The following is a 20,506-nucleotide window of genomic DNA, read 5'->3' as shown; positions in this document are numbered from 1 at the left end:
GGGATTCTACAGGTTTATGATGATAGTTTAATTCAATAATTGATTGATTTTACAAATGAAAATGTTTAATTTGGAGCATTGTATAACTTCCTTTGCGTCTTTGCTCTAAATCTTTGTACTTTTCACACCTTTAAAATTTAGTCCATCTATTTTTATTTCCAAAAATAAAACACACACCTTGATAACCATGTAAAAAAAATAAACCTATAATAAATCTCAATTTAATAAAAGAATTTTAATTGCATTAACAGTTAGACTTTACATTCTTAAATTCAAAAAGTAAACCATCGATCCAAGACCAGAGTATTCAGAAGATTCTTCTTACCGAAATAGAAAATATATAAAAAAAACTAAAAAGTATAATAATAAATAATAAATAAAAATTTACATATAATTTGGAATTTTTAATTGTAATTAGAATTGTATAATGTATAATTGTAATTTGTTAGCAAAGTTGTTTCTTTTTTTTTCTTTAAATTCAAAGAATTTTTCTCCCTTTATAGATAGGTCAACGATTCAGCATTGAAAAAAGGCTCAAATCGTTTTATCAACATGAGTGTTTTATATCAAAAAAATATTTTTGTTTTGAAAATATTTCTATATTTAGTAACACAGTAGTGGAAAGAGTACCCTATTGCATCTGAACTTCAAACGGGTTTGGCTTTAACCATGTTAATAGTCCCAGATTATTGGTTAATAGAGAATCAAAGTCGATGTGCCAATCAATCACGAAATGCTATGGTTTTATAATATGATTTTAAAAATTTATTTAGAAGTAATTTGCGGGATCATGCACTCATTTCTTTCTTAGAGATTAAATTTAAAATAGATGAATAGTAAAAAGCTTGGAATATATTTTACACATTTAGTTTTTTTCTTTGAAAATTTGTGGCTTATTAAAATATTTTTATTTTAAATGTTTTTTTTACTTTGATTTCCTCTTAGGTTTAGTGTTAAATTCTAATTCAAATTTCGTACAAAATATATTTAAAGCATATGGGTTAAATTGCAAGCAAGTGTATAACTATTCTATTAAAAATTTGGATAGAACATAATACAAATATATCATCCTAAATATTATTTCGTTGTGGTTTTTAGCACGTCAAATCTTAACTATTCATATAATAAGTATACACACATTTACATTTTGACCATTGCACCTTAAAAATAATGCATGGTATATTTGGATAGAAGTTTACTAAATTAACCTAGATAAGAAAGAACTTTTTATTTAATTTTTATTTAATTGTGTATATTAAAAAAATTAAATAAAATTATTTGTAGATGTAATATGTACATGTAAAATGAATCTACATCGATAATGATATTATCGATATGCAGAAATTAAATTAAATTAAATTTTTTATATTTCAAATTATATATATGTGTAACATATTGCATTGTACCAAAACGTATGAACAATCTTAAGATTTACTTGTTATAAATTTAAAAATTTTATAATAATTCTATCCAAATTGCTAGGAATTAGCAAAAGTTAGGTTAAATTGATTAAATCGAACAAATCAAATTAATTTGATGAAATCAGTTTAATTTAGTTAATATAAATTTAATTTTAAATATAAGAAGGATTTGATATATTTTTTTGAATAATTTTATTTGTGCTTTAACGCATTTAAATCTACATTCTATTACATTATAGTAAATGAATTAAACTCAATTCGCAAGAGAATTTGATATATTTAAACCAAACACACTAATTGCTTAGTCCTTACAAATTGTATCCCAGGAAATTTAAAAAAGAAAAAGATTATATTTATATAGCCGCCACACGCTTCAAACCGGCACGTACGAAAGAGCAGCGGCCCCCAAATCAAGCAGCCCAAAATCCCAAAGCCAGAAAACAGTCCATAAATACGAAAACGAGCAAAAAAAAAAAAAGGGTAAAACTATTTTCTTTCGCTCCAAGAATATTAAAAGAAAAACAATCACACATTGAAAAAACCCTAATCTTAACCCTAGATTTTCTGCAATTAATTCCCAATGGCTAGCGACACCACAGATTCTCATCGAAGGAAGCACCATCGTTCTCCATCCGACGAAGAGGAAACCGATAAGTCCTCCAAACGCCACAAGCATCGCCACCACAAACATCGTCACCACCGCCACCGCAGCAAAAAGCACGAGGACGAAGCCAGAGATGGTGGTGAAGATCCGCTTCCTCCTCCTTCGATTCCTCGACCTGATGATGACGTCGAGGAAGGAGAGATTCTTGATGAGGAACCGACCGCCGAAATCAAGGCTGATCAATCTCGCGATGGCCGGGATGTTTCGGATCCGGTGTGTTCAGTTTTCCCTTGCTTGTTTTAATTTGTCACGGCTGTGTTTAGTGATTACTATCATTTGTGTTTTCCATTTTCCGTTTAGTTACTGAGAAATTGGGAAGACACTCGGGCTCTTTCTTTAGTTTCAAATGGGAATTTTTTTAAATTTTTTTATATTTTTACCCTTTTACTTGGTTTTTATCAAGCAAAATTTCGAAATTCGAGTGTTGGGCAGTACATGAAAGAAGTTATTCTTTTGGTTGCTTGCTGACTGAGTTTGGAAATTTTGACAATTTTCATCAAGCCCTTTCTTCTCGGTCACCTGACGGACCTTTATTGCATATATTCGTGGATTATGTTATATTTTTATAAAATTGGGATAATGAATCTGTGGTTTGTGAGAGCTTGTTAGATTACTGAGTGAGTATCCCATTCATATGCACTACCACACAAAGAAAATGTTTGAATTGCAAAAAGAAGTATCCTCCTAGGCGTTTCAGTAGAGACTGATGTCTTACTATTCAGTTGTAAGAGCTGGTTACAGTTGTTGCATATATGTGCTTGTAATTACTGTTCTTTCAATTTTTTAGAATGATGCGTTGCAAGTTTGTGCACTCAATTTCTTGTTTGCATTGTCTTTTTTTGAAGGGAGCTGGCGAAAATAGTAATTCTGTGGATGAGCAAGTAAGAGGGATTGGTGACAAGAGTGAAGATAGGAAGCATAATCATGCTAGGCTCTCTGGAAATTTAAGTGTTGAGTCTCAAGGAGAATTGGTCCCCAGAGTTCTCTCTGATGATCATATCAATAGCTCACCTTCAAGAAGTGGTAAGAAAAAGAATTACCATGAGGATGTCAAAGAGGTTGATGACAAGAAATTAAGCGACACAAGAAACTCGTTGTCCTCTGAAAGTTCTGGGGAAAAATACAAGACATCAGCTAGCTCACCTCTTGATTCAAGATGTTATGATTATACTAGGAGTAGATCTGAGTCACGTTATATTGTGAGGGAAAGATCACGTTCCCAAAGCATAGTGGATGAGGAGGCTCTTTTGAATAGAAGTCGCCGTCACGAACGCCATCCTAGTCAGGATGGGCAACATGGTAGTAGAAACTTAGTTAGGAATGATGAAAGAGAACGAAGTGCTAGTTATGGCAGATATGTTGGTGAAGAAAGGCATCGCAACATGGGGACACGTGGTAGAGAGAGGAGCAGGGAAAGGGGGATGGATTGGGAATTAAGAAGGGAGAAGGAGCGCGACAGAAGCAGAGAAAGGGAGATGGGAGTTGAATGGAGCAGGGACAGGGAGATTTATGGTGAGAGGAGAAGGGAGAGGGAGCGAGCAAGGAGTAGAGATAGAGACATGAGTGGTGAAAGGAGAAGGGAGAAGGAGCGAGAGAGGAGTAGGGAGAGAGAAATGGAGAGGGAAAGGAGAAGGGAGAAGGAGCGAGGGAAGAGCCGGGACAGGGATCTAGATGGTGAAAGGAGAAGGGAGAAGGTGCATGATAGGATCTGGGATACAGAAGCAGATAGAGATAGGAAGAGGGAGAAGGAAAGAGATTGGAGCAGGGATCATAGCAGTGCTTATGATAGAGATAGAGATAGGAGAAGGGAAAAAACTGAAGAATGGAACCAAGAGCGGGAGAGGGAAAGGAGAAGGGACAGGAGTGGGGATAGAGATAGGAATATTGAAATTGAAAATGATGGCTATAGTGATCGAGATAGATATAAGAAACATTCTCACTCGAAACGGGATGAAACAGAAATTTATCGAGACGGAACAAGGAAGAATGAAACAGTAAAGGTTCATGGTTCTAACATCGATTCATTGGAAAGACATGGTGATAAACTAAAAAGGTATACCTCATTTGAAAGAGATGTTTCATGGTATTTTGTTCTATTGTAATCTAATCAGTTCGTATATATCTGATTTGTTCAGAGATGAAGAGGAGCAAGACGATTTTGAAGAAAGGCTTACGTTAAAACTTGCTGGAGAGGAGGAGGAAGAGGCAGAACTCAATAGGATTAAAGAGGAAAGTAGGAAGCGAAGGCAAGCCATCTTAGAGAAATATAAGTGTCAGCCGTTGCAGCAACAGACACAGTCACTCGCAGCGGATGTAAATAAAGGTTTTTGCTTCCCATGAACTTTTATTTTTAACTTGTTATTTTAGCTTTATTGAGCTCTGATGCAGCGTAATGCAGTGTTCACATGCTTTGTAAAAAATAGCTAATAAACTTTTTATCTAAACCAGATAATAGGCCTGTAGAGAATAATGGGCAAATAATAGCTGCTACTCGTGCTGGTCCAGATGTTGTTGGTGGGCATGAAGATATCTATTTTGCTGATCCATTATTGTCTGTTCAGAAGTCACCTTCAGAAAATGGGCATGCTGCTTCGGAGAGGACATCTGGTGCTGCTGGGCTTGGTGAAGGTACCCCGAAGGTGTGTTGGTTTTCTATTCTAATTCATTTGAATTTTACATTCTCAACCTGCATTCTTTCTTTAAGATCTTAATTTGGATGTGCTGAATTTGGCTTTTATTTTTAGGCTATTTAGGTGTATAATTTCCATTTATTTATTTGTGCAGAGTGAGAGGTCAGATGATATTTTCTGTGATGATATATTTGGGGAAACACCTACTGGAGTTCGTAAATTGGTATGTATCAGATTTGGCTATTTGCTTTGGTCTGTTGTGTATCTGTACTAATTATGAGTTGATTAAGTTGGTATCTCAGGTCTGGATTCACTTCTTGACTTCTTTTTTCTCTTTTTCTTATCCCTTTTTGTCGTGTATATTTGTAATAACTTGAAGTTTCTAAGTGGCTAACAGGCTCTTATTTGTTCACTTTTAGTACGTTTTAGTAACATGATTTGGTTTTCTCCTAGCATAAATGCTTTCTCATGCATGGTTTGAAGTTTGTTTATTTACTATATTATATTTAAGTTGAGAGCTGGGACAATAAGGCTTAAAAACATCTATAAATGGTGTGTTTGTAGGGTAAAGGTGATGGTTTGCCGGTTATAAGGAGTGGTCTTCATGACAATTGGGATGACGCTGAAGGATATTATAGTAAGTTTCTAGTTGTTACTTTGTTATACAAATAAATAGACACTCAGATACATATGTTTCATATAACTGAAACAAAATTCTCTGGTATATGTTTAAGCTCATTTGCTGCTGTTCTTTCTGTCCAGGCTATCGATTTGGTGAAATACTTGATGGCCGATATGAAGTAACTGCTGCTCATGGAAAAGGAGTTTTTTCAACGGTTGTACGTGCGAAGGATCTTAAGGCTGGTGCTACTGTTTCCGAAGAAGTAGCTATAAAGATCATTCGTAATAATGAAACGATGTGAGTGGTCTAACTTTCTCATTGATTCTTATGTTATTTTTCTATTATACAGAGTTCAAGTTCTCCAACCTTGTTCCTGCTACGTGCTTGTATTAATACTGGTTTGATACAGGCACAAGGCTGGTCAGCTGGAGGTTCAAATATTGAAAAAATTAGCAGGTGCAGATCCAGATGATAAGCGACATTGTGTTCGTTTTTTGTCAAGTTTCAAGTACAGGAATCATCTTTGTTTAGTTTTTGAGTCTCTTCATATGAATCTGCGTGAAGTTCTCAAGAAGTTTGGTCGCAATATTGGTCTTAAACTAACTGCTGTCAGGGCTTATGCTAAGCAACTTTTTATTGCGCTTAAGCATCTAAAAAACTGTGGTGTTCTTCATTGTGATATAAAGCCTGATAACATGCTGGTATGTATTAAGTTTTTCATTCATGTTTGTGGCTAAGTTTTTCAATTGATTGTTGACTTTGACACGTTTCTTTCTTTTCAGGTAAATGAGGCAAAAAATGTGCTGAAGCTTTGTGATTTTGGTAATGCCATGTTTGCTGGTAAAAATGAAATTACACCATACCTTGTTAGCCGCTTTTATCGTGCACCAGAAATTAGTAAGTCTCAACATGAAGCTTTTACAATTTAGGGTGGCTGGATAATTTACTTTTGTTGGATGATATTTGTATATTTCCATATCTTTTGGTTAAGGTCCTCTATTTGTATTTCTTCATGGTGCAGTTCTTGGTTTGCCTTACGATCATCCAATGGATATCTGGTCTGTTGGTTGCTGTTTGTATGAGCTATATACTGGAAAAGTTCTTTTCCCTGGTCCAACAAACAATGACATGCTACGTCTTCATATGGAACTCAAAGGTCCTTTTCCAAAGAAGATGTTGCGTAAGGTACATGGTCAATTTGTATGAATGAGTTGTTCTTTGAGAAAAATATTGTGCATTTTCTTTTTTAATATACAATATTTGCTTGTATTATGTAATTTTCTTTGCTTGTGCTGATAACTTTTTATTCCTTTTTTTCTTTTAAGGGAGCATTTACAGAACAACACTTTGATCAAGATCTGAATTTTCATGCTACAGAAGAGGATCCTGTTACTAAAAAGGTTTTCTTTTTCCCTCTGAAATGCTTAGTACTGTTACATTGATATAAGTTGTTTGTCATGGTTGTCCTTGTCTTGACCAAGAATCTAAATATGCCTTTCAGAGTATAAAGAGGATGATTCTTAACATAAAGCCAAAAGATATCAGTTCAATTATTGTTGGCTCTCCAGGTGAGGATCCAAAGATGGTAGCCAACTTCAAAGACCTTCTAGAAAAAATTTTTGTGCTTGATCCAGAGAAGAGAATGACAGTTACTCAGGCATTGGCTCATCCATTCATCACGGGCAAGTGAAACATGTTGCTGATTTTATGTCTCCAGAAATGTGTTGCGCTAGATATTTGTACATTATGACCTAACTCATATTTAGATATCTAATCATTGGGAATTCTGTCTTTTATCTTCTCTGTGCTGGACAAAGAGCTTTGGGCACTGTTTTTGGCATGGTTGAAGTCAAAAGGTTGATGTTTGGTCAGGAGTACTCTTTACTGGCGATTCTTTCAGTGGAATGTACTTTTCTATTGTAAGACAACTAGCCAAAGGCGTTTTTATCTCTTGTAATCATTCTTGATATGGCCATTGTGAAAATTTGTCATCTTTTTACCTGCTGAACTTTGTTGAATAATGAGAAAAATATATTCAGTTTCCTATGAGTTTATAGAACAAAATTTGTTCTTTAAACTTGGCAAGGTGACTCCTTCCTATTTGCCCTTTTATTTTAGTTTCTACTGGTCTTTTATTGTTGTTGGTTTTGCTGTTCCATTTGTTAATTTTCTAGTTATGTGTCACTTTTGTTTTTCTATCTTATCAGAATGGTTTGAGCTCTGGGAAGTCTAATTTGATTTTTCATTCAGGATAGCTGCTACTGCTTTGAGGCAACCCTCCAGTGCTTAAAAGCTTAAAAGGCACCCAGGAGAAGGTACCTTGGTTTGTTATTTGGAGCTGTTTTTGACGCCCTAAAAACTGATTATATTGATTCTTTGGTTTTGTTAGAGAGGTGTATTTTGGTCACTACTATTCCATACTTTGCTTCCAGCCAACCTTTTTGTATCCTATGTATGCTTTTGTGGTGCCTATGTGTTGTGATTATATTGATATTTTTTTGTTGCGTTTTGTTAGAGATGTACTTTTTAAAATTCTTTTGACCTTTTCTAGAGATATGCATGTCCTAATGAAATTGCATTATATCTGATCCATGGCTCAATCATCCTGGAGGCACTTGCACTGGTCGTAAAGGAGTCAGCTTGAAGTCAAAGTCCATCTCAGTGAGTAATTATTTGCCTAGTTCCTCTTATCTTTTTGCAATTTTTCTTGTTGAAAACATTAATGTTTTAATGTGATCCTCTCTATTTTGTTCTTAGGGTGTAAAGCCTGTGCTCCCCAATTCTTGTAAGTATTTTTCAATATCATTATATCAGCATTATCTATTTTTGCGTTTTCTTGAGAACTCCAGTAGCTTTCTTTTCTTAAAATGTTTTGGAGCTCTAGAATCTGTCTTATCAAATCTCAAAGCCTGATCCTTCTACCCTGTAACTTCATTTGTTACCCTTGAATTTTAATGACTTGCTGAAGAAATAAATCTTGTGCAATAGGAGTGTTTCCTTTGTTAAAAACTTTCCTGTGCTTCCTTCTGTTATCTTGTTGAAAACATAAATTGCCAGCAATATTAGTGCTGTAAAGTGACATAGAAACCCTTTACTTATTTAGTTGTATTGCTTGTAGGGCCTTATGCTTTACTCATTGAGCTTTGAAACTGGGTTCGTTGTTTTTTCTTTTGAAGCTTTTCTTGTTCTTTGGCTCTAAATTACCATCATAATAAAAAAAATAAATAAGTTGATAATGAGGGTTTTTCTATGTTGTTGACGAGGAAAAGACTGATGCACCTATAAATCTTCTTGTTCATAGATTTTACGAAGGAATTAAATGCATATGGAAATAAAAGCTTAGGTTGGAACTCTGTCCAATTTTTGGATGAGCAACACATCAACTTATAATGCTTGAGTGGTACTAATGTGCATATTGATCAATATTAGTGCAGTGTGTAAGCTAGTCTAAAACTTGTAGTGAGCTTGTAAGTGTGTGGTCTTTTTAAATTCTGCTGGAAACGCTACAGTCTAACCTAAATGTGTTGTATGGGTCTTCTTTTTAATCTAAACGTGATAGATTTTCTTGCCTCCTGTTGTTTCTCTCTCAATAAAACTTGAAATTTGGGTTTAGAAACACAAAATTTAGGTAAGTAATGTAGTAGTACCCCGTGAGTAGAGAAGGCTGTGGTAGTGATGACTTGAATGGCCTCTTTGATGGAAGCAAGGCTAGAGTCAGTGATTCCAAATAAAGCAACAGTTTAGTTTGTGGCTTCTGTGATATTTTGCGTGAGGCTGCTTTTGGGGGTTTGGCGTATTCAGGAGGAACAACGGTTACACAGATGAATGGAATTAGAAAATAGTGGTTTTCCCCTGCACCTATATAAATTTGTATGTTTGTGTGCTGTTAAGTATGAATACGAAGGAAGACTCATTTTTCTTGTATTTTGCTTATTAGTTTTGCTTTCTTTTAACGTCAAACCCACCACAGTAAAATAATTAACTTGGAAGTTCTTTTTTTTTGCTATTTGTTTTTAGTTGAATTTTTTATAAATAAAAGATATTTTTTGCTTTTCAATATCTTTATATGATTCGAAAGAACAAAATTATAACTAGATTTTGATTCGAATAAATCGGGTTACCCCTTTTTCCCACAAGAAAAGGAAAACCACTAATCTAGATTTCCAAAACCAAATATGTGAAGCAGTAGGTTAAGTTATAGCGGTTAACGATCATTAAGTGAATATTTTACAATTTCAGTTGCATGAGAAATCTGATAGACTAATGTTATTTTATCAGCCAATAAAGAAATGGTTAATTGTTAAATGGATAAATTCTTGAAGCATGGGGATAATTATTATCATTTTTTAAATGAAGGAAACTAATTAGGAGGAAATTATAAAATGTCATGTCTAGCTTTGTTGGGTGTCAAACCAACTACTGTGGTAAATAAATGGAGTCTCATCACTCTAAACTAATATCAACACGAATCCTTTCTTACTAGTTTTACCAATGATTTATTTGCTATCTGTTTTCACGCATAACAAAGATAAAGAAAAAATCAATCAAAGTCTTAGGGTTCCTTTAGGTTTTATTTTATCCATTTGGTATGTCTAGTGAGGAAAAGAAAGCACTCCAATGAAGATAAATATTTACATTTTGACAATAAATATTACAAAAATAATCCTTTAAATAAAGACACACATTACATTATTACGCGATAATAATTACGTTTAGACACATGTCTTAATTGATTTTACTATCATCACTCCAAGATTTGATCTTATTATTACATTACATAATATCAATTTTACCGAAATTAATTTTCTGTTTTAAAATGTTTTGTACAAAAAGAAAAATCCTGAGTTGAATGCATGGGTTATCAAGAAAGATTTGACGGAAGTATCTATGTTTTCACGTCGGCCATTTTAACATATGCCGTAGCTTGTTCATTGTCCGCCATTAATAACAATTTTATTGTATTAATATTAATTAAATTGAAACAAACAAACAATTAATTGTTCTACTTATTACATTTTTTGTACTAATACTTTTTTTTCTTTTTTTTTGGTTTCTTACGGAAAGTCCTTTACGACAGAAAACGAAACGAAGCTTCTGATTGAAGTCAGGTTTTTCCCAGCGGCTACGCTCTCCTGCCCTTTGTGCAAATCACGCTTCTTTTTAAAAAAATTCTATTTTTTATTAGGAAAGAAAAGCTGTAATGACACATTAGTTATCTATATTTTTCTTTTAAAAATAATATCTAATATTTAATTTTCGAACAAAAAAGAAAATTCCATTTTTCTACACAAAAATTTATGTTGTGATTTTTTGCCCTTTGGTTGTTGTTCACGTGCCTGAAAATGCTTGTGTAGTGATAAAATAGGATCGGGGTCAATTTCAAGCGTGTCACTCGAAACTGACGCCCCAACCGCGTCTTAATCTTTGTTTCTTTTCTTTTTCAGTTTCCCACTTACGCATTCTTAATTTTGTTTTAGAAAGGTCAAATTTTGTTTTTCTGTCAGCTTGTTATACTTAAACGTAAATTTAGTCTTTACATTTAATTTCCCATTTCAAATCAATACATCAACTTTGGTCTCATTTGTAATCTTATACATAGATTTTTGTTTTTTTGTAAATTCATTCGTGTAATTTTAATTTTATCTAATTTTCACAAATTATTAAAATAATTATTTATATAACATCATTTTAAGTTTATATATTAAATGCACAAATAATTATATTTATCTACTATAAAAAAAATTTAATGTATTTACTTCTTTACATGTTTACAAGAATTACTGTTAAAATTTCGTGTATATACTCAAACCACAATCAAAATTTTATATATATTATTACACCAAATAAAAGTTTATGTGTGATATTATATATTGAATCAAAGTTTGTGTAATTTTGACATTTGTCTATTTACTTTTATAATATCATAAATTAGTATTAATAATTAATTTAATTAACTATTTCAATTGTAATTATTTAAAAAAAAAGAAAGAAATTTCTAAATTCTAGCTAAACAGGCTGACATGAAATTTATTATGTTGAAACCTGAAAGAAACGTTTTTTTTATTTTATGAGTCTACATAAATTTTAACTAAAATAGTTAATGGTATTAACTATTAGGCTAATTAAGGATATTATAAAGTAGGGACCAAATAATATTAAATTAAAGTGTAGAGACCACATTCCGTATTTGAGTATAGTAGAGGGACTGAAATAATAAATTGACTTTTATAAAAATGACATGGCTGTTCAAGAAATCGCATGGAACACGTAACCGGTCCCATATAAACTACGCTGCCTACCTATCTTATCTCCCTCCGGTTGGGACGTAAAAACACAACATAACACAAGCCTTGCCTTGTTTCTTCACTTTCTTCTGCTAAAAGCCTCCTCTCCTGTTACACACATACACACACAGAGAGAGGTAGGTTTGCAGTTGGCAAAAGCTTATGGGAAAGAAGCTTGCTGCATTGCTTGGACGAGGCTTCAAGCCATCCAAGTTCAAATCACTAGTCACTCTTGCCATTTCTCGTCTTGCTGTTTTCAAGAACCAGCATCAGATTCGCTGCAACCAAGCTCGTTCCGATGTTGTACAGCTCCTTCAACTTGCCCATCATGATCGGGCTCTTCTTAGAGTAACAACCATTTCATCCATCTTTCTTTTCTGGAAAATATGTTTTTTTTTTCTGTCTTTGGGTCTAAATTCTAACCTTGTTTTTGGGGGGTGGGGGGGAGGGTTTGTTTCGACAGGTTGACCAGGTGATCAAGGAGCAAAACATGTTGGACGTCTTCGTTATACTTGAAGGGTATTGTAATCTGGTTATTGAACGACTCCATCTCATTGAGCAGGACAGGTTATGTTTCTCCATCATTTCCTTGTTTTTTCCTTATCGGGTTTTCAAATTTCTTGATAATCCTCAATTTGTGTTCTGTTGCAGAGTATGCCCTGACGAGCTCAAGGAGGCTATATCCGGCTTGCTCTTTGCATCTTCAAGGTGTGGGGATTTTCCCGAGCTTCTAGAGATTCGTGCCGTTTTTACATCTCACTACGGCAAAGAATTCGCTGCTCGTGCAATCGAGCTGCGCAACAATTGTGGAGTGAACGCTAAGGTAAGTCTTGATTTCATCAATATATCTATTAACTTTAAAAACTAGTATATACCAGAACCTTATTGTTAGATTTTGGTAGCATCTGAAATTGAACAGTGTTCCTGAGATTGCATTGTGCTTACTAGTGGTTGCTTTGTGAAGGAAATCTACAGATTTCAGAGTTTTAGTATTGATATTATAAGATCCTAACAAATCTTGCGAAATGTGAATGACTTTTTCACTGGCATAATACAGATTCTGCAGTATGCTATAACTTAATTCTTTGGCTTCCACAGATTATACAGAAGCTGTCAACCAGACAACCAGACTTGCAGAGCAGAAGGAATGTGCTCAACCAGATTGCTGCCGAGTACGGCATTGCTTTACAACTCGAGGAAACCACTGATTCCAGCGAGGTATGTAATTTACTATAAGGATCAACTGACTAGAATATAGAAATAACGAATGGCATGCCGGTTATGTTATCAATACAGGGAAATCTGGATGTAAGCAAGAAGCAGGAGATATCAGTTAAGGCAAGTCATGATGCAGGAGATGATGATGAGTTCTCTGATTCAATAAAAACAAGGAGAAAATACAGGGATGTAGCCGATGCAGCTCAAGCAGCCTTTGAGTCAGCTGCCTATGCAGCAGCAGCTGCAAGAGCAGCTGTGGAACTCTCTCGGTCTGATTCCTATGATCCTGATGATCAGAACGGTCCCAATACTCGACAGAACACAGTGTTTGACAAACAAGAAGCAAATTCTAAAGATATGGAAAATCATGGTAGTCAAGCAGTGGAGTTGAATCATACCAAGAAGGCACCAGAAATCAAGATGTCTAGTCCTTCAAGTGAAGGATCAGCAGAGGGAATCATAGACCTTAGGACAATGTCATTCGACGAAGTGGACCCACTCAAGCTATTGGAGAAGGAAGTGGTTATTTATGAGAGTGATGATGATAAATATGATTCCCGTGGTTCAAGTTTTGATTTGAATGCAAGGAAGCTTAAAGGCAAGGTCCTAGATACAGATAATGATGGTGAGCACTCAGAAAAGAAACTTGACTGATGTTTCCTTCAAGCTTTCCTGTTGGCTTGAAGGTGGAGACTCGACCTGAAAACCCACTGCACACATGGATGAAAGGTAAATGACACTTTACCATAAATAAGGTGCTGTTTTCCTCGAGGACTTGGACCAAGTGACAGGATATTGAGGAGCGCGAATAAATTAAATGTTTGTAAGTTCCATGGAGTTGCAAATATAGCTTTGGTTGAGTGTATAAGTTGGTTTTGGTCTTTGATATTTCTTTTGTTATTTTTTATCAGATGTAAACTTAATGTAGAATATTTTGGAATGATTCTTTTTGTGAAGCCTAATTATTTTGTTATACTATACCAGGTTCCTATAGAAAGTACTACATACAATCTAAACAGGGAATATCATCAGAAAAGATAATGGATTAAGACTTAAGATTTTTCATATTTATAAACTGTGATCAAATAGGCTGCTCATAGAATAATATGCTTTGGCTTGTAATATTAATAACCAAAGGTTATGAGTCTATAAAACCTAGCTTTACATAAATGACCTAACAATAACATAGGCATGTAACGTGCATTTAAAAGAGGAACTCTGTGGGATACAGAAGTAACAGTTTAGACCTCTAACAAGGATGAAGAAACTACAAATATCTGAACATATTATCTCCAGAGAAATACCAAAATCTGAGTCTGAGTTGATGACCAAGTATGTACCGCTTCACATTAAGTTACTGACCTCTAGCCCGCTTCTTCCCATGCTGAAGGAGCTCAGAGAATGATTGTAAATTCACACCAACATCTTCATCATATTCAATTCCCAGTTCCTCCTGCAAATACAAGCCAATGTCAGATAAATTTTATGGTGCAAAATGTGGATTACTGCTAAAAGAATGGAGCTTTGGAACCTTGAATTCCTTTAGATCCTTAGGTGAGTTCTCCGTTATAGCATCCCATAGATCCTTGAACATGCTTTTCCGTCTTCTCCACAGGCTTATTTTCTCAGAATACATGGCTTCAACTGCCTTTTTTTCCTCTGGCCTAACCAGAGTTACTCCTCCACGCAATTTAACTAATTTATCCTCCATTTCCTTAACCTGATGCATAACAAACAATGTCAAAAATATTTCTCACTTACTTCGGCAGAAACATCTGCAACCAGTTTTGATAAAGAGGAATGAAAAGCTCCTATATTGGTAAATTAGTCTTACCTCTTTCCTCAGTTTAGCTTCCTTGTCATGAATCTGTTCCAGAGTTAGATTAGACTGCAAGCTTTTAATTTCTGAAACAACAGTATATACCGATGTTTACATGACACAACTTGAGAACATTTCCTTATAAAGAAATAGAAAAGTAAAACCGAAAAGTTAGAATCTTAAGACAAGGGCTGACATGTTCAAAAAGGTATCTGCTACCCCTTCTAGCAGAATACTAATCTGGTGTTCAAGGATTATCATTTCATTACCTCCCTCAACCTCAGTGATTGCTTTTTTTTGTTGATCAAGGTGTTCCTGCAGTTTGGCATTTTCTTCCTTCATAGAAGCAAGCTCTTCATTGTTGGGGATATTGAACTGGTCTTGACGAGCAAGGTATATCTTCTGCTTACCATACTCCTTGAATGAAATTTTTCCACTATCAGCAAGACTATCCAGTGTTTTTTGAATGGAAGCCTTTTTGAGGTTAAACTTTTGTAGAGAATCGGCAACATTTTGAGAATTTAGAGGCCGATTTTGCTGGTTTATAAAAGAAACGTCAGGTTGAATACAGATTTCAACAAGTAATCATAAGTACTTGCAGAAATGCACTATCAGTGAATGGTTATTTATCTCAATCCTCTCCCCCTCTCTCTTTTTTAATTTCGTTTTAAAAGAAATTGTACAGCAAAAGCTGAGATAGTTTTCATCAAAATGAATAGTCTAGTTAACCTCCATTTTATAATTATTGGTATCTTTTTTTTTCCCTATTACAGTTGTGAGTGGAGTTAAGTAGCCACATAATTAAAGATGAAATATCACTTCATAACAAATTATCAAAAGACATCGTAATTACTCTCATCAAATGAATACTCTCACTAACCTTTTTTTTATTATAATTATAATCATTTTTCTTGTAATTTGCAATTACGTGTGGATGGAGTTAGGCAGCCACATAATTAAGATGAAAATGAAGGAAAATGTATCAAAGTGAGTAGCGAGAAATAACGAAAAGAAAGACTTCAATGCAGAGTCTAAAAACTAAATTTCCTCTAACAATGACCTTAATATAAATTATCCAAATAACGAATAAAATAATGGAACCTAATTGAAACCAGAACAAGAAATTAGAATCTAAACGTAAGACTTTAACAGAAATCAAAAGAAAGAAAAAAGCTTACCTCATTCACGTAGTTGAGCACGATTGCTGCAAATAAATTTTGAAAGAGATTTAGAAAGAAGAAAAATAAGAATCGAGCTTCAATCAATCAACACAAAATATAAGTGGGTAATAAACGAAATTTCCCTTTAGGATTAAATTCAAAAATCAATGCCTAAAATCTGAAAAGAATGAAGAAGAGAAATAGACGGTGGTACCTTCGGTGTTGTCGGATTTCGGAGCCATCGATCGGCGATTTTAGATTAAAATGCGCGGGAAAATAATTTCTTCTTCTGAACGATTTGTTTTCCCTCAGAAGACAATTAAAAAAAAAACCAAAGCCATGTGTAAGGTAGAACCGAGGCGGTATTAAAGAAAGGGCCATTGAAACGGCATCGTTTCACTTTTCATTACTTGGATAAAAAAATTCAAAATAATAAAGAAAACCCGGTCGATGAGTGAACCACGTATCACCAATCCAGCCATATTTTTCATCAGCAAAGCTGGGGGATGGAGAGTAAGTGAAGGGCATGGCCATGGCTGTACTAGCTACTCAATCTTTGCTCTGCCAAACCCATTGCTGGGCTCTTCCAAGACCAACACCCTTCAATTCCAACCCTCCTCCACTGCCCAGCCGCTACCCCTGCAAACATCACGGCGAAACATGGCCCACAACCTCCTTTTCTACCCTCCATTCCATGCCCATTGTTTGCCGCGCGTCCCGTCGCAAGTCCACCGCCTTGAGCTCCATCTCGGAAGGAAGCGATCAGGATGGTCCTCTTCGGCGAGTCCTTCAGCTGAGTCTGTGGGCCGCTGAGGCTGTTTACATCTTGTGGCTCTTTTTGCTTCCCTATGCTCCTGTAAGCTTCCTCTTTTATTTCTTTTCCTACTTTCTCTTCATTTTATTCGCAGCTGAAAGCTTCTTCTTTTTTTTTTTTTTGAGTTAACCAGGGAGACCCTGTATGGGCCATCAGTTCCAACACAATAAACGAACTCATCGGTCTTTCTCTCAATTTCTTCTTCATTTTGCCTTTGACCAATGCTGGTACATACAGACATCTAATACTTGCATGGTTCTCAGTAGAAGAAATCTGTTAGCTTCTCTAAATTTTTTTTTATTGTGTTCTTTCCTTGATGATGATCTATCCAATGAATGGAATTGGAACCCTTTTTTGGCAGAGTAGTCGGTATTCGTCTGATTGATGCCCCAGTCCTTCATCCTGTAAGCAAGCATCACTATTTGGTGAAATTAATTGTTTTATACATAGGCTTATTAATCTAATACCATTAGTATTTATGGATCAGATGTCTGAGGGATTGTTCAACTTTGTTATTGGGTGGACACTGATGTTTGCTCCATTGTTATTCACTGATCGCAAGAGGGACAGATACAAAAGTTCCCTCGATGTTCTATGGGGACTGCAGATGTTTCTCACCAACAGTACGCTTCTTTTCCTACCATACTCTCAAAATTATAACATAACCCATCTAGCATGTGATGAATCTAATTGCATTACTCCTCCATGACCTGCTGCAGCATTCTTAATTCCTTACATGGCAATCCGGCTGAACGAAGCTGATGCAGATAGCCGTCCTAGCAAGCTCTCTCCTCTAGGCTCCGTGATGACAAATGGTGCAGCCGTAGTGGGATTAATTGGTGGGGCTGTATGTGTGTTTTCTGCAATATGGGCTCTTTATGGTCGAATGGACGGTGAGTTTGGAAACATAACAGACAGGTGGCAGTTCTTGGTAAGTTATTTAGGTTCAGAAAGACTGGCTTATGCCTTCATTTGGGACATATGTTTATACACAATCTTTCAGCCTTGGTTGATTGGTGAGAACCTACAAAATGTTGAGAAAAGCAAAGTTGGTGTAGTGAGTTATCTTAGATTTATCCCTGTGGTTGGCTTAGTTGCCTATCTTCTCTTTTTAAATCTTGAGGACCAATAGTTTGTCTGCTGCAGTAATTTGTAGCTCTATTTGTTATAAAAAGAACAAACGAAATTGTCCCGGTTTTTGCTTTTGGTTAATTTAACTCAGATGAAGTTCGAAGAGCAGCTGAAGCTTTTGGCATCTGTTTCTTGTGCATATTTCTGGAGAAAAAGATAAGTATCGCAATTGCAAAGACTTTTTTTTTTTTTCATTCCTGAATTTTAACTAGCAACCAACCGCTGAAGAGTTTACAAATCCAGGCTAGATCAAAATAAATATGGATAGAGTTCACATAATTTCATCGCGTTTGCGCATAATGAGACCTAAATCTAGGCAACTCTCCTAAAAACTTCATTGACAGAACAGTTTTTTACTATAATACATTAATAGTCACGTGAAAATGAGCTGGACCATTTTTATAAAAATGTTGCGAATTTCACAAAGACAACACTTTAAGAATTTCTTTGGAGAGCCAAAATAATATTTGCCTATTTTTATTTTATTCTAGAAAGTAGTGTCTTTGCTTGTGTTTTTGTCAACCGAGTCTTATTTTTTTCAGCCAGCGAGAAGGATTAATTTATATTAATATGCTAGAACGACTAGTAAGGTTTCAACAGCCATAAAAAATTCTTATATAAACTCTTCTAAATTTCATTCTTTTCAACCAAATGCTCCGTACTCATTCTTCTATTCTAAATTTTCAATTTTCAATCTTCAATCCTCAATTCTCAATTTTATATTTTTAATCTTCAAATTTTAATTTTCAATTTCAAATTTTTAAACCTCAATCTTCAATTATTTTTTAAATTATTTTTTTGAATTTTATTTGATGAAATTAGAGGTGAATACTCTAATGTATTGAGAAAAAACTCACTAAAAAGTATTTATTTATTAGAATGTGTACAACTATATATACATGAAGTATTGAACCAATTAAGAAAAGAATATCTCTAAATCAAATCCTTAAAAATCAATTGTAATCTCTAAAATTATGTTATTCAATTCTATCAAATAATCAAAGATTCTCAACACTCCCCTCCAAGTTAGTGCATAGATGTCTCGCATGCCAACTTGCAAAGAAGATTATGATAAGTTTTACAATTGAGCCCTTTTATAAAAACACCAACCAACTGCTTTTCGGATGCTAGATAAGATAGAATTAAAGCACCACTGGCTACTTTTTTCTTGATAAAACGACGATCTATTTCAATATGCTTGGTTCTATCGTGATGCACTGGATTTTGAGCTATGTTGATGGCCGTGTTGCTATCACAATACAAGGTTGATTCATTTTCGTTCAACAACTTTAGCTCTTCCAATACCTTTTACAGCATAGCCATGACTTTATATTCAACCTCTGCACTTGATCGAGCCACAACACTTTGTTTCTTGCTCCTTCAAGTGACTAAGTTTCCTTCTACAAGAGTACAATAACCTGTTGCAGACCATTTGTGTAACACCCCTAACCCGTATCTGTCACCTGAACAGGGTTACAGAGCATTACCGGAATAAATAGATCAAATATAGACATTTCATATTATTTAACATTCATGTCAGATATTATTCATAAAGTCCCTTATATGAGACATTAGAAACAAATTGGGACTAAATTAGATACTAAGAGAATTTTTCTCGAAATTTTAAATTTTTTCCTAGGTGCAGGGTACACACACCCGTGTGGTCAGGCCGTGTGGGCATTCGAAATGGGGCATATGGCCGTGTCCCAGCCTGTGTCTGTACCTGTGTAACTTTCTAACTTGGGTCACACGGCCAAGTCACACGCTCGTGTGCTAGGCCATGTGTAGGTGCAAGGGTCACATGGCCAAGCCACAAGCCCCGTGTGCAAATCCTGAACATTCTGTTTTAAATTTTAAAAATGCAGGGGACACACGGCCAAACCACACGCCCATGTGCCAGGCCGTGTGTCACATACGGCTGAGACACACTTCCGTGTCTCCGCCCATGTGGACGAAAATAGGTCATTTTCAAGGCCACTTTTCTCACCCAATTAGTCTTTCACCTACATAAACACTTTAACACATACACAACCAATCCAAGACATTTAAACCAAGCCAAAATCAAGTCTTATGCATGACATATTACTTCATAAATCCATATATCCAAACTTACCTATTTGACCAAATATACATATAGACATATTTATGAAGCTTACTATCAATTAACTATACTAAACACTCATATCAAACATGACATTATTTCATATAATATATCAAAACATATTCACCATAAGCCATCCTAATGGCTAATAACAACCAAAACATCTATATTAGCTATTTAAACCTATTCATGCCATTATAACCAAAATTAATTTACTATTTATACTGAAATGAGTCGATGAATAGCGTGAGTTATCACCGTCAAGCTTCCAACCCAACGAGCTTCCAAAGTACTATAAAACAGAGAAAATAAAACAGAGTAAGCATTTAATGCTTAGTAAGTTCGTATAACATGAAATTAACTTACCATTTAATTCATATTTAAGGTAAGCAAATAAAAATGCTCAAGCCAATTTGCTTAAACACATATCCTCATCAAGCATGTTAGTTATGTAATTCATATGAATAACAAGAAACATTTATGAACTCATCAATATTCAATTTCAATATACATATACTTTTCACATCAAATATCCATGAAACATGAACACTTCATATCTTTATATTTCAAGTATATACTCATAACATTTTGTCTCAATTATTTAAAGTATCGATAGATACATGGGTAGTACACACAAAGTGT

The 20,506-nt window shown here is 34.8% G+C and overlaps 4 protein-coding genes across 15 annotated transcripts; 3 read left to right on the top strand and 1 right to left on the bottom strand.

The window, feature by feature from the left end:
- The first annotated feature begins 1,861 nt into the window (after nucleotides 1–1,861).
- Nucleotides 1,862–10,613, top strand: LOC107932385 (serine/threonine-protein kinase prpf4B). Of its 11 annotated transcripts, XM_041084883.1 has the most exons (17): nucleotides 1,862–2,298; nucleotides 2,931–4,138; nucleotides 4,221–4,408; nucleotides 4,534–4,724; nucleotides 4,870–4,938; nucleotides 5,280–5,352; nucleotides 5,478–5,634; nucleotides 5,747–6,038; nucleotides 6,120–6,234; nucleotides 6,359–6,522; nucleotides 6,663–6,737; nucleotides 6,839–7,256; nucleotides 7,588–7,652; nucleotides 7,949–7,998; nucleotides 8,095–8,122; nucleotides 8,456–8,490; nucleotides 8,639–9,261. In XM_041084883.1, exons 1-12 carry the CDS (start codon nucleotides 2,002–2,004, stop codon nucleotides 7,025–7,027), a joined length of 3,018 nt encoding a protein of 1,005 aa, XP_040940817.1. In that variant the 5' UTR covers nucleotides 1,862–2,001; the 3' UTR covers nucleotides 7,028–7,256; nucleotides 7,588–7,652; nucleotides 7,949–7,998; nucleotides 8,095–8,122; nucleotides 8,456–8,490; nucleotides 8,639–9,261. The 11 variants fall into 11 exon arrangements, with proteins under 11 accessions (XP_040940817.1, XP_040940813.1, XP_040940815.1 ...); XM_041084879.1 differs by lacking the exons at nucleotides 8,456–8,490; nucleotides 8,639–9,261 and adding an exon at nucleotides 10,402–10,613; XM_041084881.1 differs by lacking the exons at nucleotides 8,456–8,490; nucleotides 8,639–9,261 and adding an exon at nucleotides 10,402–10,613 and having other exon boundaries at nucleotides 7,889–7,998.
- A 627-nt stretch (nucleotides 10,614–11,240) lies between these two features.
- On the top strand, nucleotides 11,241–13,817 carry LOC107932388 (uncharacterized). Of its 2 annotated transcripts, none has more exons than XM_016864360.2 (5): nucleotides 11,241–11,969; nucleotides 12,085–12,188; nucleotides 12,273–12,444; nucleotides 12,720–12,839; nucleotides 12,918–13,817. In XM_016864360.2, the coding sequence occupies exons 1-5, from the start codon at nucleotides 11,784–11,786 to the stop codon at nucleotides 13,491–13,493; spliced, it is 1,158 nt and encodes a 385-aa protein (XP_016719849.1). In that variant the 5' UTR covers nucleotides 11,241–11,783; the 3' UTR covers nucleotides 13,494–13,817. The 2 variants fall into 2 exon arrangements, with proteins under 2 accessions (XP_016719849.1, XP_040940808.1); XM_041084874.1 differs by having other exon boundaries at nucleotides 11,601–11,969; nucleotides 12,070–12,188.
- A 53-nt stretch (nucleotides 13,818–13,870) lies between these two features.
- LOC107932390 (homologous-pairing protein 2 homolog) lies at nucleotides 13,871–16,159 on the bottom strand. The gene is made up of 6 exons (XM_016864362.2): nucleotides 16,033–16,159; nucleotides 15,837–15,862; nucleotides 14,928–15,195; nucleotides 14,674–14,744; nucleotides 14,371–14,559; nucleotides 13,871–14,292 (listed from the first exon to the last, which is right to left on the bottom strand). The coding sequence occupies exons 1-6, from the start codon at nucleotides 16,058–16,060 to the stop codon at nucleotides 14,194–14,196; spliced, it is 681 nt and encodes a 226-aa protein (XP_016719851.1). The 5' UTR covers nucleotides 16,061–16,159; the 3' UTR covers nucleotides 13,871–14,193.
- A 102-nt stretch (nucleotides 16,160–16,261) lies between these two features.
- On the top strand, nucleotides 16,262–17,871 carry LOC121212386 (uncharacterized). The gene is made up of 5 exons (XM_041084873.1): nucleotides 16,262–16,674; nucleotides 16,766–16,859; nucleotides 16,999–17,036; nucleotides 17,120–17,255; nucleotides 17,352–17,871. The coding sequence occupies exons 1-5, from the start codon at nucleotides 16,345–16,347 to the stop codon at nucleotides 17,762–17,764; spliced, it is 1,011 nt and encodes a 336-aa protein (XP_040940807.1). The 5' UTR covers nucleotides 16,262–16,344; the 3' UTR covers nucleotides 17,765–17,871.
- The last annotated feature ends 2,635 nt before the right edge of the window (nucleotides 17,872–20,506 follow it).

Source organism: Gossypium hirsutum, chromosome A13, assembly GCF_007990345.1.
Source record: "Gossypium hirsutum isolate 1008001.06 chromosome A13, Gossypium_hirsutum_v2.1, whole genome shotgun sequence".
Taxonomy (NCBI): Eukaryota; Viridiplantae; Streptophyta; class Magnoliopsida; order Malvales; family Malvaceae; genus Gossypium; species Gossypium hirsutum.
Note: the sequence above shows the minus strand (reverse complement) of the source record. Positions and strands in the feature narration are given on the sequence as shown.